At 35.3% G+C, this 18,916-nt stretch overlaps 2 protein-coding genes across 3 annotated transcripts; both read left to right on the top strand.

Annotated features, from left to right (window-relative positions):
- Positions 1 to 1,058: 1,058 nt before the first annotated feature.
- Positions 1,059 to 7,069, top strand: LOC109043554 (kxDL motif-containing protein CG10681). 2 transcript variants are annotated; one of them, XM_072296947.1, is made up of 4 exons: positions 1,059 to 1,427; positions 1,803 to 2,002; positions 2,841 to 2,975; positions 5,383 to 7,069. In XM_072296947.1, the coding sequence occupies exons 1-3, from the start codon at positions 1,276 to 1,278 to the stop codon at positions 2,951 to 2,953; spliced, it is 465 nt and encodes a 154-aa protein (XP_072153048.1). In that variant the 5' UTR covers positions 1,059 to 1,275; the 3' UTR covers positions 2,954 to 2,975; positions 5,383 to 7,069. The 2 variants fall into 2 exon arrangements, with proteins under 2 accessions (XP_072153048.1, XP_018916315.2); XM_019060770.2 differs by having other exon boundaries at positions 1,062 to 1,427; positions 2,841 to 2,936.
- Positions 7,070 to 8,082: 1,013 nt separating this feature from the next.
- On the top strand, positions 8,083 to 17,560 carry Adck1 (aarF domain containing kinase 1). The gene is made up of 9 exons (XM_019060767.2): positions 8,083 to 8,509; positions 9,818 to 9,907; positions 10,353 to 10,556; positions 11,817 to 11,975; positions 12,741 to 13,000; positions 13,859 to 14,018; positions 14,733 to 14,930; positions 15,685 to 15,827; positions 16,619 to 17,560. Exons 1-9 carry the CDS (start codon positions 8,375 to 8,377, stop codon positions 16,815 to 16,817), a joined length of 1,548 nt encoding a protein of 515 aa, XP_018916312.2. The 5' UTR covers positions 8,083 to 8,374; the 3' UTR covers positions 16,818 to 17,560.
- The last annotated feature ends 1,356 nt before the right edge of the window (positions 17,561 to 18,916 follow it).

The following is an 18,916-nucleotide window of genomic DNA, read 5'->3' as shown; positions in this document are numbered from 1 at the left end:
CTAGTTCCCCCAATGCGCACAGAATGTACTAATACCTAAGCAGCATAAAGCAGAGGGAAAGATACAGGTATAATTAATAGATAGGTACCTATTCACAACATGGATGATTTCAAAATTTGACATCTGAAGCATTTTTGAGATAATATTAAGCACCGATAGTATTCTCCGGAGGAGGCTGCAGTGGGTGCTGCATGCATGTACACAGCCTGGCAAATACGTAAGTACAACTCTGCGTCTTTACCGACCAACTACACATCTTTTTTACCTAAAATTTAACTCTTACTCTAAGTAACTTGTGTGTTTCTCCCACACGTAGATAGCCTCCTTTTATTTTTTAAATTTTTCCTGAGATCTACGCCTGATTCCAATAAGGAAGGAAGGATGCTATCTTAGTTTTTAGCTGCCATAGCTTTATCCTGAAAACATTTATACCTTGTGCGCATACAATCCTCAAACTCATCCCTTATCATCTGGCATCCTCTGCCTATTTAGCAATAAGTAAATCCTCTAATCATCAAACATACATGGCTCAGATATAAATTAAAGCCCCCCTCCCCCCCGTATTTTCCACCAAAATTCAAAATGTAAATAGGTACGTTTAAGATTAATTTCAATGCCTCAGAACGCTGGGGCCCCCACACAAGCTTGTGATTTCTCCATAAATTCTAAAGATTCTCCATCCTCAATCCTTAAATAAATTATATCATAATAATTATGTCAATAATTATATTATATCCTTAAATTATATCAGAAAAATATCTTGCCAAAGTATTTTGAGAATTACCCTGGTAGACTTGGGTTGGACTCGTTTAGAAATTTAATCTCAATCAAAAATGCCAATTCCCTGAGCTGAGCAGTTTAATTTTTCTCCGCGAGTGAAATTTGTGCTTGGCGCCATTAGGAGCAAAGAGTAGGGGAGAGGAGAGAGCAACAGAGCAGAATCATGGAGTCCGAGCGAGCTGCACGCACGCTCCACCAGCTACTCCCGCTCTGTGATCGCCTGCACATCGTAGGGGGTCTTTGCCTGCAAAAACGCTCAATCATAAAACGTCACAGCTAAAGAAAAGAGTAAAAACAAATCAAATTATGTATTACAAAAACAAACATTGAATCACGGTGTGTTAATAGTTAATAAAGTGTTAATTTCAGTGCAGTGGCTGTTTGTTGGAAAGCTAAAGCCAAAGACTTTAAAGAGGGCGTGATAAGCTCTTAAAAAAAAGAAAACAACACTCAGTACTTACAGTTGCAGTAACTGTTTTAAAATTGATTTCGCTCATGGCCATGGCTAATGAAGTCACTCCGGAGAGTGAATTATGCAGCATAGAATGTTTTCAAAACTACACAGCTCCAGAAGTTTTCATTCAAGGGCTAGCAGGATTGGTCGACCAGCAAGATGTGGAATCTATGATCAGAGCGCAGAAAAGAATGTAAGCTAAACATCTACAATCCTTTTTTCATGTTGCGACAGTACATCCTGTGGTGGCTAAATTTTAATTAATGGGCTGTTTTCCCACCTACCAAAACCATAAGCATTCCAGCAATCTCTCACGGCAAGTAGGAAGGAGGAAGATATGTCTCAGCTTGGGTATGGTGCTACGTTCTGGCATCAGTTTTTCCCCTCTGTTTTCGCGTGCCGAATATTAGCTCTGTTTACATGGTCCTCAGCTGATGTAGATATTAGCCTTCTATTCAATAGCTCTTGTACCACAATTTACCGTTTTTCAAGTTTCATAAATGCTTTTACTTTTTATAATTCCCTTTTAATCATCTCCTCTGTAATGTACTATCATTTTCTTTTGTAGGTTGCAGAGGTTTGAGAAAACAAATGAAATGTTAACAAATTGCAACACACTCTCTGTTAGCCGATTAAAATCTGCAGGTGCTGAGTTCAAGAAACATACACAACTGCTCACAGAAATAAAGAAAGACCTCGAAACTATTTTTAAAAGGATAAGAATTCTCAGAGGGAAACTTGAGAAGGAGTACCCTGAAGCTTACCATGGTGAGTGTTTTAATTGTGAGGGTATGACTTATGAGCTCTCTTCTCAACTAAGTGAGAGGAACATGCTTTGGTGGTACCTATTTAAAGTTTATTTTATGAAAATGATGCATAAAGTACCATAGTTTTTGTTTATCATTAATTACATACACCTAGGTAAAAAACATAATTTTGTAACCTAGAATTTCAGTTGTTTTTATAATCGCTGTAATATTTTATTCTGATTGGATAGCATAGAGAGTCCTGAATCCTCTTGATCATTTGAAACATCATCTTCTATTCTTGAACTGACAGGTACATTAGTAGGTTCTAATGGATCAATTTTGCTGAAAAACTAATGGTCATATCAATCGTATCATCCTTATTTTGGTTCGCCAGAATTTTGGGCATTCATACATGTCATACATCTGGTCTCCTTTAAGAAGAGAAATTTCAATGGGCTGATATTTTAGTCCGTCTTGCTCCTCACATGAAGGAAATATTGTATACTGCTGTACCAAGTGTCATTAACGTCCAACATTTTTACCCACCACTAATTGAATGAGTGCTGGGTAAAATGAGTCACGTATCCACATCTAAGGGTTGTTGAGTCTGTAGAGTCATGTTTTGTAAAAATAGGTTCAAAATAGTATTGGATGGTGTTACTGGAGCACTGCACCCACACCTTCATGCATTGTTATGTTCCATTTATAACGTCTGACACATTGAGACCGGCTGTAATAAAAGTAATCAACAGCTCAATTTTTCAGAAAATATAATTTCTAGTGTTGGTGAAATGTAAGCTGCTCTAATTGAATGTATCAGGTATGCATAGTAAAATTAAGTTTATTTTAATTTGTAGCTGCAGTGAACCAGAATTTGAAAGAAGAAGATGAAGAGGAGAAGGTTGATATCTCAGCACATAATCCAGAAGAGGGACATTCGTCAAAAGTATTCAGTACGTACATACATTAATTATTCTTGTTTCATCTTTGATGTAAGGCAGTAATCAGTAATTCTCAAGATAAAATCTGCCGTAATCGCGAAGAGAGCCATAAGTGTATTCTTGGATGAGCCTTGAGACACATAAGAGCACATGCTAACCATGGCTCATGCAGAAATGCTCTTACGGCTCTCTTCGCTATCATGGCAGAAATGGACAGCTACCCAAGTAGCAAAATAGAATTTTTTTCTAGAAAAAAAATATCAAGAAAATCTCTAGGAAAAACAAAGAAAATAAAGTTATCCAGAAAATAGAAAGAAAAAACATTACGAGTCAAAAGTCTGACCAAAGAAAATAGATCTATTTCATAGGTCTACTTTCTGTCAACTTCCCACTTGGAAAAAAGATAGAAAATTTATTGAAAGTAGAATGGGCCTGTTGCATGCAAGAGATACAGCCGCGCAAATAGACTTTTTAGAGGTTAAATGACCCGAAAATTACGATGGTCACATTAAAACAGTCTGAAATACACTCCTTACTGGGCAATTTGCGTTGTTAGGAACGCGCTTTTTCAAATATCCCGCGTCTGGGGGCAGTTTTCGAATCACCGGAAACGAGCAAATGGCGGGCTCGGTGATTTCCGGAAGATGCCGAGTCGTTGTTGTTGTTGTTATTTTTTCCTTCAGTTTGTTTACAAACCCAACGTGATCTCTTATAGTAGTCCATATACGTTTATGCGGTAACCAAATCGATCAACTTTTAAATATCCAACGCAATCCTTCTACATTTCATTTCACGATATCACGAGCTCCGATTTTTAGGTTACCTATGCCGTCAGTTTTAGTTGACCGGAAATAGCCGCGAATTGCCGTTAATTGTTTCCGTTAGGAAACTGCCCCCAGACGCGGGAAATTTGAAAAAGCGCGTTCCTAATAACGCAAATTGCGCAGTAAGGAGTGTATTTCAGACTTTTTTAATGTGACCATCGTAATTTTCGTGTCATTTAACCTCTAAATAGTCTATTTGCACGGCTGTATCTCTTGCATGCAACAGGCCCATTATTTTCTAGCCAATTTCTTGATGTTTTCTTTTAAGGAAATGCAAGGAAAACATGTATTTTCTTTCTATTTTCTTGTGTCTATTTTCTAGATCTATTTTATTGTTATATATGTTATGTCTATTATATCTATTATTCTATTATTTTATTTTATTTTCTTTCAAGAAAATTGTTCTATCTAGAAAGAAGACATTTTCTTGATGAGCGTCACCTAGAAAGTAGATGACAATGCTACTTGGGTACTGTCAAAATCAGCTCAATTGCATTTCTTGTTGCTTAATTGCCTCTCTTATTGCCCTTTTGAACAAAAAGTGAGGTGCATACATGCTGTGAAACTCCGTATGAATTTACCTTAGATCAGGAAGAATATCCTCATAATATTTCCCAACGAAACTCCTCTTGGTTTTCTGCTAACAAAATTTAATAAAGATAATAAATTCCTGTGGCATGCATGCAAGAGCTCCAATTTACTCATTATAACGGACCTAATTTTCATAAACTGACACCCTAACCTAAGTCCCCTCCCTCCCCCCCAAACTATTGTAGGGAGGTCAAGGGAGCTCTGAGACCATGAGTTTTGGATTCCTTCATGTCAATTCACTAGCTTACCATCCATTTCTGCAGGATTTACATTAGTTTTGCGACCAATAAGCAATTTGTGGAGGGGACACCGGCTCCCTCTTCAGGGGGTTACTTTTGGGCATTGACTGGGTCAATTTGAACTCCCAGGGGTCAACTAAAGTTTAAATTTGTTGCTTTTTTCAATTTGGATGCCGTCAATTTGCGATTCAAAAGGAAACCCAGACTTTGGAAAATCCGCCCTTGTCTATCCATTATGGGGGGCTTCAGGAACTTGAAAATCGGATTTCTTGGGGTTGATTACCTGGGATGTCATCTTGTTTTGGAAAAACCTACGTCAATTTTGCGACTTAAGGAAATTATGGAGGGGGCACTGTCCCCCTCTTCAAGGGATAATTTTTGGGCCAAAAGTGGACAAATTTTGGATTTTATGGGGTCAATTGTACGTGAAATTTTCCGCACTTATCAATTTTAATGCAACAGAATCGCAATTCTATCGGCAACTCCGATTTTTAGAATCATGGCCCCCCTCCCTTTAATTCCCAAGGGGGGCTGGGGGGCTTTCGAATCCATGAAATTTGGATTCCTTTGGGTCGATTCTCTCTTCAACCCCTGCGGTCCCTAACTTTGTACGACCAACAGAGAAAAAGGCCTGGTAAGGGTGGTCTGGGACACCCTGTAAATCAAAAGAGTGCTCATGTGCAGAGCTATGAACTCTGGATTCACCATAAACTCTACATTTTTTTCAGCCTTTCTGTATGCAATCCTGCATATGCATCCATTGTGGTTTCTTTTAATGAATGTTTTATATCTATCTAATTTCAGTGAAAAGTGAGAGAGGCTCATTTGACTCAAAGCCCCCCAATAGTTCATCGGGTGAAAGCTGCAATGACAACACAATCAATGACTCATCTCCCTGCACCTCCGACACTGGTTAATGGTGGAGGCAAATTTCATGCATTTTTCATCAAAGCGTTCTGTGATTATCATTTTTTCTATTGTTTTGATTTTTAATTAGAATTAATCTTTTACCTGTAATTTGTATTTCTAACTTTTAGTGGGTTGCAGCTAGAGGTGCTGTGAAAACACAAAATATTTTAGTCTTTAATAGCTGTTTCAGTTTTTTTGACAACTGTGTGTATAATAATTGGAAGATACTACGTAAAATTTTGATCTCACACCTCGATTTTTTCTGCTTTTTTTGATCAATACAAAATATGATTACTTTACAGAGTGATCATCTTAACTTAGCTCAAATGAAGTTACCCATCACTTAGGACATCATTCCTTGATAGAATGAGTTGAGTCATTAACTTTATGGCTCAGTAACCAATTACATGCTTCTATTCAATTTCAATGAGAGAATGGAAATATAATCAGCTTTCAGGCAGCACTTCTCATTGTATAGCTGTGGTTTGATTTATGTCCTGTTTTAAATACCCAAAGAAATATCCAAGACATGGTTTGCTAACTTTGATAACTTGTCTAGTCAAGAATGCAAGATAATTTTTCATTGATAATTTGATTAAAGCAACCAGCAAAACTGTAAAAAATGGTTTCCTGTTGTCAGAGATTACCATGAATTGAATCATCCACAGGAAAATAGAGGAGCCCACAGAGTTATACTCCTAAGCTCAATTTTTCTGCACCTATCTCATTCGTTTTCAGAACTTGTAGAATGTAGATTTGGGAATTCAATGAATTTGAAAAGGAAAATTGAGAACTTTAAGGTGAAAATTAAGAGTAACCAATTTTCATTCCTTTTTCCTTTTTTACTTTAGATATTAGCAGATTGTCGGTGAGGTCGGAAAGTTATGGAACGATCTTTGATATTTGAATCAGAGCAGGAACCTAAAAAATTCAGAGGATTTTCTCTTCGAGATTTATGTACCCTCTGGAACTGTCCAAGTGTCAAGGTTTTTGTAGACAACAATGTGGTCAGAAATACTAAATATGGCTGATTTAGATCTTCTTAAAATCTGAATCAGAAAATAAATCTTTTGAATCAAACTCAGATGCCTAAATATTTGTGTTCAACTTTTTATTTGAGAATAGTTCAAGGAGAAGTTAGGAAAGCATGTAAATTTTTTTATTGTTTTACTTAGCAACCTTGGTTCTTAGGAAACGCTTTGAAGCACTGAAATTGTGGACACTGTTTTCAAATATCTGAGCCATGACAAGGAAAACCTGTTAGTTGAATCCCTACATTGTGTGTCATGATTGCTAAAAACTATTGAGCATTTTCCTAATTATTGAATATTTTTATGAAACCTTAAGTGAAAAGTATTTTTATTACCTATGCCGTGTGTCAAGTCATTAATTTCTAAGTATTTGTTTTTATCAATCACGTATCTTGAAGAGAACAACTGTCGAGTGCTCCTTTTTTATCTATTTTATTTCATCCATTAATATCATTTTAAAAATTCTGTTTAACGCAATAATGCCCCTTCGAAAAATAAGTTTGCTTTGTCTTAACAAAAACAAATTTCAATAAATTCCTCTTTTTAAATTAGTTGACTGGGTGTTTCCTAATCTACCAAAAAAATTTCCTCCTAAATTACTCCACTTTCCATGAAAGGAAACCATAAAAGAACCATACAGCTTTTGTAGTTGATATCAGATTTGTTTGCAACTTACTATAAGTAGACTTTTAAACAGCAGGTTATCATACTTAACCAAATAACTTTGTTTATTCTGGGCAACAATGTGTCCCATGACCTGCCCTTAATTGTTTTTTTGGTGCACATTGTGTTTTTATTTTAAATTGCATTCTGTAGGTTTTAATTCAGTTGCAATTTTGATTTATATCACTTTTTTTTTTTTTTTTTTTTTTTTTTTTTTTTTTTTTTTGCAAAAGTCTCATGAGAGTCCATTAACATCTACCAACACCAAAATATCCTCCTCTGTTCAAGTTCTAATTGAAGAAAGTGACTTCAATTTGTGATTAATGTTCCAACACAACTTAACCATAGGATCAGTGTACCAAATTTGTAATCCTGACAAAATATATTATTTATACTTTTGGATACCTATACCAGGACCAGATTTTAGGGTCCCTCTGTCTAGCAAAGGTTACTTCTGTACTTAGCTTAATATTTATTGTTGTTGTGTTTGAAGGCTAAGCACATGTAAACCCTAGTGCAGCAAGAAAATCTGGATGAAAAAAACGAAGTTTAAAAGAAAATAATGCCATAATTTCAATTCAATGATGGTCAAGAATGTCCTTCCTGTAAACCCCGTACCTCAAAGCAAAAGAATGTCATGATTGTATTATTTCAGCAAAAAGTAGAAACTCTTGACAATGATCCCAAAAATACCGAATCGCCACAACTGTTTGGTTTTCAGGTAATTTTGTATTTACCTAATTTCGAGAAATATTTTCAATATCTTACATATTTTTCTGAAAATCCATGGAATATTTTCACATGACATTTGAAGACTTTATTTTCCACGATTTGTATTAATAATTGCAACCCTGTTAAGCCCATGGCCCATGGCTCGCCAGCAAACTGACGTCACGTTTTGTTTACTTTTAGAAGGAGGGAAGGGAAGGCATTCAAGGAATTTAAGGTTAGGTAACTTCCAATTGCTTATTTTGCTTTCGAATTGTGGGGAATTTACACAGTTTTCTCTGAAATTTAGAGTCACGCGTCGTCAATTTGTAATCTTACCTTGCAGTAATTATGGTAAATAATGCGCATTAATCTTCCTCTGGACGTTATTTCCTCTCCACACTTCATCCGCTTCATTATTCAAGCTCACTCCTTCAGCACAACATAATTTAGTTTAAGTGTATTGTGTCTCTTCGAGAACTATAATGTTCGTTTCGCGGAAATTACTAAAGCACAGTCTCTTCTGGTTACCTGCAGGTGGTTTTCTGTATTCGCTGCACTCTAATAATTATGATTTAGGCTCTGTTGGTGCCATTCGGTTTGGGCGAGCTGCTGTAACGGTAAGTACAGAACTATTGCATCATAGTATGAACTCTGAAGGGCATATATTTAAATTTTCAGTAATTAATCTGTTAGTCCTGCTAAATAGAATACTGGATCAAAACATTCCAGTTATGATTCGGAGCCAAGTTGAAGAACAGCAATCTATCTCCCTACACTCTTTTTGGTAGTTGTAAGCAAACATGATGTCGCTATCTAAAATGCATAATTGTTTGCTGTCTTTCATGGTTAGGTGCTCTGAAAATAGTCACTGAGTTTAAATACTAATAGATACATGAAAAAACTATGCATTTAACTGCAGTGTTGTGAAAGATCTCCTCCTGCTGTATTTCTTGAAGGAAAGTAAGACAGCTTTGTTGCTTCAAAGTTTCACAGAATATTCATCTTATAAGAAGGAAAACTCATGGTAATTTGCGAGAACTAATGCTGATTAGTGTTACAGTCAGCAAATTAAAGTATGCGGGTAAAGGACCCCGCACACTCCGTATGGGAAAGTGCACCACTATCGATTTTTAATTTTTTACTGCATTCAATTCGTCTGAATATGCTGATCAAAACTGATCATTGCGCCAACTTTCTACGATTACGCTCTCTACTTTCTACCGTTTTTGCAGCATACGCCTAAAACGCTTCAATTATTCAGGGATGAAGAGTCAAAAAGAACAAGGCATTCGAGAACAGGTCTGATGTGAATAAGGAAAAACGTAGCGAGTGTCTGTCTTCTTATCTATTTCTGCCTACTCTGGGGCAATCTCCCTTCCGCTCTCATCCGTGTCCGTTTGGCATTCACTGTTTTTCTCCTACTTTCCTGTTCTTATGCTCCTCACAACTCTGATTTGGATGGTCCAACAAAAAGGCGTGCAGAATCCGAGATAAAACTGCCGCTCGGTGCTGGAGTTCCCCTGATTTCCTTGTTGACACACAGCTGACCGTTTACTATGGAGTGCTGAAATGGGGAATCTTTCTGACTCTTTATCACCCATTAATTGAAGCGTTCCGGGCGTATCTGGGGAAACAATGCATCATAGAAAGTTGGCGCAATGGTGACTTTTGATCAGCATCTTGAGATGAGTTGATTGTACTTAATAAAAGATTAAAAAACGACCGTGGTGCACTTTCTCACAAGGAGTGTGCGGGGTCCTTTGCAATGACAAAAACTATTGCATGTGATTCCCAACTAGCTATTGAAATATTTAAAGGACAATTTATTAAGCTGTAAGGTTGCCTTATTAAATTCTTATTTCTTATTTTTACCCATTTTCATTATTACAATATGTGATTTTTATTGATAACTTATTACTTTCCAGGTTTTTGACATTGGTTTGTGTTACAAGAAACAAGGTTATGCGAAGAAATTAGACCCTGAATCAGACGAGTATCGGCAGATTCGATCAAAAGTGAGTATCCTGCAATATGTAATAAATGTATTTTGCTGATGCTTTTGCTCTAAAAAAATCATTTAACGAGCTTTGTCTACAGTATTTTTTGCGATTTTGTCACTGTAGGTTACTTATAGGGTGCAAGAAAAAAAAATTTAGAATGAGATAGCATGCTGGTACTCCCCTTTTTAACAAGTGTGTCCTGGCGGGTAAATTTATCTTTTTTATTTTCTTCATGATCTGTTTTTTGCAATCAGATGGAAATGGTTGTTTTCAGGTCATTTGGTACGTAGTGTTCATTTCTGAATGAAATCCATTAACTTTTAAACCCAATCAAATTCTTTATTCTGCTATTGACTTTCAAAGAGCAGACCTCCTCTTTCCCATGAAAATTTGTTCCTTATTACGGAATGATTCTCAAATGTTCTTTGCCTTTTCATATAGCTTTCTTGTGCTTTCACAGACACACTATCAAGGAGCTGAGAAATTGCTGGAGTTATGTCGAGCAAACAAGGGTGTATATATCAAAGTCGGGCAGCATATAGGTGCTTTGGAGTATCTTCTACCCAAAGAGTATGTTAACACTCTGAAAGTTCTGCATAGTCATGCGCCAAGTTCATCCCTTGAGGAAATCAGTGCAGTTCTCAAAGAAGATCTGAAGAGAGACGTAAGTTAAAAATCTTTCTTTTTTTAATTTTGGCAGAACTTTTCTCTGATCCCTATAAATTTATACCTTAAAGCCATTTTCAATCCATGCCATTTCTATGCATTATTATTAATCTCTAAACATATGCCAGCTTAGTGGGCAAAATGAACAAATTAAAAGAAGTATATAAAGTTGATGAGTGGTCCAACAAAATTTGAAAAAAACAAACCAGGGTTGAGTTTTAGACTTTACAGGATCTATTCTGAGAGATCTAAACTTTCCAATCAAAACTGAGAGATCAAAAAAAACGATGCCAGTCAATTTTTTTTCTTTTTTTTTATGTATCAGCAGGAAAAATCCAATTATAAGAAACAATTTAAAGACACAACATTTAAAAGAAACATGAGAAACAGAGTAAAACATTAACACAGCAATAGATTGGGAATAACAGGAGTGCAGAAAGTGCCAAGACTGCTACAGCCCTTTCTCGCGATCGGGCACTCTTGACTTTCGGCAAAATTTCCTATTTGCCCCATGATAAAATGTAAGATTGGCCCCAATTGTTTACAGTGATGAGAAGAGAAAAAAGCAATAGGTTTTCAATTTGAAAATTGCCTTAGCCCAAGTTTTGTGCCACTTTTGCTACATTCTGTTGATCTTGAAATCTGGCACTGTTTAGTATCCCTGAGAAATATGTCCAAAGAATCGGCAAAAAGTAGTCCAAATACCAAATATAATGAAAAATGAAGAACAGCAACTAGCTGATTATTTGATTCTAAGAGGCTTTTTGTATGTAAATGAAAAGCACCTAAGTATGATATCAAGCTTAACATTTTATTAATTCAATTCTTTGAGAAAAGAGAGGAGAATTTGAAAAAAACCATGAAGAATGTAAATAACAAGTGTCCGAAATGAATAAAGTCTGGAAGCATGTAACGGTATTATCTCTATCATATTAAATTACAATCCAGAGTTTTTTTTTTAAACTGTTTGTTTTTGAAGTGGAAACTTCAACCCACAGTAAGTTTGTTCTCATCAGATACGTTGACACATTTTTTATGCTAAAATGATCGTTAAATACCTACTTCTCTAAGCAATAGTGCCAATATCTCAGTTGTTTTTTGTAGACAATTAGAGATTGTAAAGGCACAGGAATTAGTGTTTAAATTTGATGGTTCAAAAGGTATCCTAATACAGCATAATTGTGCTGTCACTCTAACTTGTCCCCATAACTCTTCCCCCTCTCATGAAGTCTTTTATTCATTCCGTTTTGTATAATAGCCAGCTGAAATTTTTGATTCAATGGAAGATGAGCCTTTGGGTGCCGCATCTTTAGCTCAAGTTCATAAAGCTGTCCTTAAAAATGGAGAGACTGTAGCCGTGAAAATACAACATCCGTATGTGCGTTCTCATTCTGTGGTGGACATGAAAACAATGGAGGTATGTACTTGAGTAATTTTTTTCTCGATACCTATTGTAGGTAATACTAATAAAACCAGAAATTTTTAAGTTATTGCTATTTGTTATAAGTTCTAAAAGTCATGGAATAATTATTTTCGAAACAATTATGGCCACCTTGAAACATGTAGACCATAGTCATAGAATGTCGCCTGTCATCTAGTAGGATTCGTCATGGTACGGGTCAGTTCCATTGCTGCTTTTTTTCACTAGAAATCTCCACTTTATGAATGTTCTGTATTTGAGAATTTATCTCACAATGTTCTAGATGTTTTGAAAATTAATACAGAATCGTTCTTAGAACCTAAATCCAATAATTTTCTAACCAAAAGATGGACGCTTATTTAAGATGAAAAGAAAACCTCATCAAAATTTAATTGTTTGTATTCCATGAAATATATCAATTTTGTCTGGGAAGGTGAAAGAAATAAGTATTGCAACCATTCATTAAGGAAACTCAACTGAAATGTTCTGTAGATAACAAAACTGGCAACATCCATTGAGCCCTTTTTAGAACTTGCAGAAGTATCGCTCTAAAAGTTTTTTTTTTTTTTTTTTTTTTTCTTAAAATCTATTTTTACAGGCGATAATATTACAAGTACTATTATTATCACTCGGAAAGCACTTGCATTGGCAGCACATGGACATAACACAAAATTTTAGGAAAATGTAGGATGTCACTAATTTTGTTACAAAAGGTGAATGTTGCGAACCTAATCATTGAACCTTCTGCATTTCCATTTTCAGGTCTTAGTTTACATTGTATCCTGGGTATTTCCAGAGTTTAAATTTCGATGGCTAGTTGATGAAATGAAACGGAATATCCCTCAAGAGCTCGATTTCTCTCACGAGGCTAAGAACACAGAGCATGCAAGACGAATCTTCAAACACTTTCCTTGGCTTAAAATACCAACAATATATTCTGATTTAAGCACATCGCGTGTCCTCACAATGGAATTTGTGGAAGGAGGTCAGGTTAATGATTTAGACTACATTCGAAACAACAAGTAAGTGTGCGTTAGAGTTCTGTATCAAAAGACTGTCTACAGAAGTAGAAAACCAGAGAAAGATTTTATCCATCCCAGGATTCCAGGGAATTTCTCAAATATAATTTTCTTGCTTTATTTTAAATTGTTTAAGCCCAACTGTAGATTTTGGAATACCTAATGGAACGTTTAGATCAGTTCTCAATTGAAATTAGAAGTTGTCTCTTTTCTTTTAGTATACAGCAGTAAATCTTTGGTTGGAAATGACGTCAAATTTTTGTCAGTTTAATTTATTCAAACCAGGAAAAGTTTCAGAAATTTTTCATGCAGTTTATAGTTGATCAAATAAAGGCATTAAAAAATTTGCTTTCAGAAATCAGACGGTTCGTGTGACTGCGAGGAGTGCTTGAAGAATGCTTACTTTTGAATTTATTTTCAAAACCTTGAAAGTTCGTGTTTTTTTTGAAAGTGCTTGAAAAAAGCTTAAATTTTACTCCTCACTAGTTGTTAGTAATAAATGCTCAATAATGCTCATTGTATGCTCAGAGTTGATAGTAAATTCTCAATTTCCAAAGCATGATATGTGGAGAAAAGGGTGCGTAGAGGAAAAAATTACGTAAAAGTCTCAAAAAGTGCTTGATAATTCTTCAAAATGTGCCTTATTTGCTATTTTTGAGGCTGCAGTAACCATGAACTGAGGTATCCTATTCTTTGGATGGTAACATCAACATCCACAGAATGTCATTATAAGAGAGTTAATTGCCCCAGAATCAACGCAAAGAAGTCAATCTACTTGTGCTTTTCAATATTACAGATAGATTTGAATGATCCCTCAGTTTTAGTTTCATGAGTCTAGTTTCTGTTCTATTTTTCTTCCAGGATCAACCCATTTGATGTTTCCGATAAACTTGGCAGAGTTTATTCTGAAATGATTTTTAACTCAGGATTTATTCATAGTGATCCGCACCCTGGAAATATTTTGGTCCGAAAAGTCAAAAGTGGAACACAGCTTATTCTTCTTGATCATGGGCTGTACGCTGTAAGTACTCAAGAATAATCCTGTCATCTTACTTTTAAAACAATTTTTACATAAAATGCCTCCATGTATCGGAAATATGGAAACAGAATCTTTCTTCAAGCCAATATTTGCTAGTGATACATTTTGGAAAAATTCTCTATCAGTGAACTTCTGAGAACAGTGATTGTAAGTATTCAGAGTCACGATGATTTACCCCGGGTTTAGGTTCTACAGTCTACACAACACAAAAAGAGGAGGCTGGAGGCAGGTGAAGAGCTTAATCTATTTTTGAAGGGTTGATTGGCTTGAGCAAGGCGGAGTCTTTTGAATTTGCCAATGTAACTGCAATTCAACCCTTAAACAATATTCCATGTCAGTTACCAATTCTGTCCCACAGCTGTCACTTTTAGTATCATGGACTACAGTTAAATTTGGTAGTGTCTAACGATAACAAACTAAGCAAATTCCATTTAGAGAATCGGTACTACTTTTGTGCCGGAACCTCCAAGCTGCCACTCTATTTGAGTTCGGAACTCCCGATTCGGTGACTAATGAATCACAACATTGGCTCAGTTTTCTCTGCTTGCTGCCAATTGATGTTTATTTTTTTGCAATAAATACTTAACCTTTGGATTATTATGGCTAATTAATTACCGATTTTAAGTTCCTCATTCCTATGATTTTAGTTTTTTTCCTACCTGTCTCCTAAAGTCTCTGTTAATTTCCTTTTTCCAGACACTTTCTCCAGATTTTCGCTACAATTACTCAAAACTCTGGATGAGCATTTTGAACAAGGACAAAGATGGAATGAGAAAGTACTGTGATTATCTTGGAGTGGGAGATGCTTACGCTCTTCTAGCGTGCATGGTGTCCGGCAGGACGTGGGACGCTATTGAGTCTGGGATCAACAAAGTTGAATATACAACAAATGAGGTTGGTTGACTTGTTTACTTAACATGCATTTATTTTAAATTTTAATCATGATTTTTCAGTTCGTGACACATTTGCTGGAAAATGAACAAGATTGGAAGGTCCCTAACAGTTCATCCAGATAATACTGAAAATAAAGTCTTGGCCACCACCATTAAAAAGACCATGTTCTTCAGAGTTTCCTGCTTCCTGGTGATAATTATCTCACCGTAGCTATTAGTTTTTCAATAAAAAATCATGGATAATAAAGAAAATTTCTCTCTTTCTAATGTCTAATGATCGGAGTTGTTTTTATTATTTGGTCAAGATAATCATGGAATTAGTTCAGAGCTTTTTTTAGAAAGCTGTTGGCATTTTCACTAAAATATATTTGTGATGAAACAATGCTAATTTTTTTCGATAATATTACGTAATAAATTCTGTAGTTTTTTAGTTGAGGGGCAAGCGTCATTTATTTATTTGTAGAGGGCGCCCAATTTTTCTTTTTGGGAGCTTTTTGCATTGGTAGGGGTATCAAACAATTTGAAAATTTGCCTTGCATGATTTATGGCAGGCCTCTTATTTATTAGGCATTTTAATTTGAATTTAACCGTCATTTCGGCTTGCAGGAAGTTAGTGTCCCATCGAAGGAGAAAGTCTTTCAATAATCAATCAAGAGCTGAGGCATGCAGAGTTTTTGCTGCATCCGTTTTTGATTTGTCCAGTTGGTAAATTTCTCTTCGTTTGTTTAAAATTTGTCTCCTTGTTTTGATTGCAGCGAGATTTATTTCAAAAAGAGATTCCTGGTCTTTTGCCTAAATTGACTGAAATACTCCAAACTGTAAATAGAGAAATGCTTTTAGTCCTGAAAACCAACGATCTGCTGCGAGGGATCGAATTCACACTCCAGACTCATTCTAGGTTGGTGTTTTTCCCTCTCTCTGTATTTAAATTCTCAATAGAAAATAATTGGAATTTATAGTTGGAAGTATTCGTGGCAAAGGAAACTATGTTGCGGTGCAAACCTTACGCTCATAGTTCCTTTTAGCATAAATACATCCAATTTTCGATGAGAAAAATAGACCTCAGTATTAAAATACTCAAAATTGAGACATTGGTACTGTTGCTAAAAGAATCTTTTACCAACATTTTGGCACAGATATAACCCAAAAATGTCAAATGAAAGAGAAGGAACATTCAGAGATGGAGAATGTAATTTTGAGAAACAGCCATTCAAAACTGCACATCTGCCTTGTCCGTGACTCAAAATTGTCAACTCGTAAGCAAATGTAACCAATTTTTTAGAGCAATATTAAACTAATGTCTCCCAGCTCCTTTTTTTGGGATATTGAAGAGACGTCTCCATAGACAGGTTCCGATTTTTCAACCCTATCTTAACAAAAGTCACTCTCTAGAAAAATTTGCACCTGTGCACTTACTTAGGTCTTTTTTTTGTGTTGATAAATGGTAATGTTTGGTCAATATTTTTCAAAATAATGTAGTTGCTCTTGGCATTATTTTAAACCTAGTGAGTATTACTGCCGATATTGCAATCTGAAAACTAGGACCAAAGTATTATTGCAGGAAACAATGGGTTTTCAGCCTTGTTTGCTGCATTTTTTAACATTATCAAAAACGATCGTCAGTACATATATTGTCCTGTGTCCAGTGATTACATGTTTTAATAAGTTCTGTTGTATTTTTTTTCTCAGGAAAGCGTCATTTTTGGTCATGTCTCAGTGCTGTGTTAAAAGTATTTATGAAGACAAATTACGAGAAGTAAATGATCGGTGGGCAAGATTAAGAATCCTCATTGCAGAACGATGGGCCCTTTTTACTTTGTCTGTATATTATACCTATTTAAGTCTCAAAACGTTCTCTTTTTCAGATACTTTTAGAATACTTTTCTAACTCTTATTGAAACATTTTCAGAGTTAGCTGAAATCTCTTGCTTGCATGTAATTTTATAAATACTTTTACTTTAAAAATGACATTTTAGGAGACCCCTTGGTTCAGATGCTCTTTTTTAGCACCTCATTTTTGTTATGAAAAGCGAATGAAGATGTTCAAGTGTTATAAACACTTAAAATTTATCAGGTTTCATATTGATGGCCAAAGTGTGAAACCACGTATTTCCGTTTTTGACGTTGCACGTATTCTGTCATACTTTACCGTTTCCTTAGAAAACTAGTCAACATGATTTCTCGATAACGTCCTTGATTTTTCTTCTCTGTAAGCAGAAAATTCTGTGAAAATTTCAAGCTATAAAGTTGGCTTGTTTCTCCTTGAAGAGTAAAATAGAAGTGTATATTTTAAAACATCACAAAGGAAATACGTGGTTTTGCACTTTGCCACCAATTTAGAGGAGATGGCTTATGGTAAGAGCAGTAACAGGAAGCATTTTGAATAGTACGAAAATCAAAGGAAACGAGAAAAACATCTTGCAACATTAACATTAAACAAGAAGTAACAAACTGCAAGTTGATAAATGTAGACAAAGGAAAGTGGTCAGAAAGGAAGAAGAAAGGGAAAAAACGTGAACACATCTTTATCGAATGGGGAATTTTCTTTATAACTTGCAAACAAGTTCTAATCCTATAGAAATATATGTAGAGGTATTCTCAACATTCTTCCTGAAAAAAAAAAAATAATAATATGACATTGAGTATTTTGAAGCTACAAAAAGTTCCAAATATTGGGTCCAGCTCCTCCCTTCTCCCACGGAGAGACCATTTGAGATCTGCCTCTGTACCTATCGAATCTCTACAGAGTGAAGACGAATCCCTGTAAATTTCATGCTTTAGTGCGGGAGCGCACAATTCTCATGCTAATTGGTCCCTCTGAAATTCAACGTACCTCTTCTTTTCAAGATTTTTGCTTGATAATTTTAAAAAATTAGAGATGTTCTACCATTTTAAGTTACCTGCTCTCAAGTTCAATGACTGCCAACTAGTGAGATCAAAAGAATCTTCTCTGTACCTTTCACCCCTTAAGACACAAAATCTGGAGTTTTAAAAGAATAGATATTACTCATTAAGTTTTAACATTGCTCTCAACATCTCAATGCAACATTTTTTTCTTTTTTTTTTTTTTTTTAAATTACTGGTGCTGGAACAACATCTCTACTTTAGCCATTTTTTATTTTGTATTTATTATTTACTGAGCATGGTTTATTCTTTTATCTCCTAATTTATTTATTTTGTAAATAATAATATTGTTTCTTTGTTATGTATAGACTCATGGTTTCATTGTAATAGCAGAGAGGTATTTTTTAGTGTATTTTTTAAAAATCAGTTAACTCACTGGGAAAGTTTTGCATTAAAATCTTGCCAATAAAAAAGTTGGGTCCGATTACAATCGTCCACAGAAAGAGAGAGGTAAAAATCGGGCGGAAAACATTTCAGGTTAGAAAATTTTGTTGAGAAATCTGCAGTTGAGTTTTCTGTGGAAAATGCCGGACAGTATCCCATTAAATATGAGCAGTGTTATTCGTTTTTTTGTTTATAGAGAGAATAATGTTTGCTCATTTGTTCGTCTCCTCTGGTTTGATTGGCCTAACTCCACTGTGTGGATGAAAAGTCACGATCAGAAGAGTTTGCTCACTGTTTGATCATCTCCCATGGATGATTGGTAGACCAAGATTATAGAAAATTGATAAGTTACATTTCGATTTTGTTGAAAGTTAGATGGTTCATAAGCGCCACACACATTTCTTGAGATTTATTTCAAAGTAGTAAAGCTGTTGTAGTCTGTCATTCAACTTGTTAGTCCAACGCATTCTAATGTGACAATGGACCTGTTGCACAATTTTTTTTATTGCTTGTATGGGCATATTGTTAATAATGAGAACAATAACTTATTTTTGTCAAATTTACAACACACCAGCCATTACATACAGTGTATCATAAATTTTGCAGAAAATCGTCTGAATCAAAATTGATATTTTATGCACTCAGAAGCATCTCAAAAAAAGTTTTCCTCCCTAGTTTTTTCGATTTTATTTTCATTTT

The sequence above is a fragment of the Bemisia tabaci genome, chromosome 2 (genome assembly GCF_918797505.1).
Source record: "Bemisia tabaci chromosome 2, PGI_BMITA_v3".
Taxonomy (NCBI): Eukaryota; Metazoa; Arthropoda; class Insecta; order Hemiptera; family Aleyrodidae; genus Bemisia; species Bemisia tabaci.
Note: the sequence above shows the minus strand (reverse complement) of the source record. Positions and strands in the feature narration are given on the sequence as shown.

Coding starts and splice junctions, on each gene's coding strand:
- LOC109043554 (XM_019060770.2), top strand. CDS start 1,276: ATGGCCATGGCTAATGAAGTCACTCCGGAGAGTGAATTATGCAGCATA. Junction 1,428..1,802: donor ATCAGAGCGCAGAAAAGAAT/GTAAGCTAAACA, acceptor TTTCTTTTGTAG/GTTGCAGAGGTTTGAGAAAA. Junction 2,003..2,840: donor GTACCCTGAAGCTTACCATG/GTGAGTGTTTTA, acceptor TTTAATTTGTAG/CTGCAGTGAACCAGAATTTG.
- Adck1 (XM_019060767.2), top strand. CDS start 8,375: ATGTTCGTTTCGCGGAAATTACTAAAGCACAGTCTCTTCTGGTTACCT. Junction 8,510..9,817: donor TTGGGCGAGCTGCTGTAACG/GTAAGTACAGAA, acceptor ATTACTTTCCAG/GTTTTTGACATTGGTTTGTG. Junction 11,976..12,740: donor TGGACATGAAAACAATGGAG/GTATGTACTTGA, acceptor TTCCATTTTCAG/GTCTTAGTTTACATTGTATC.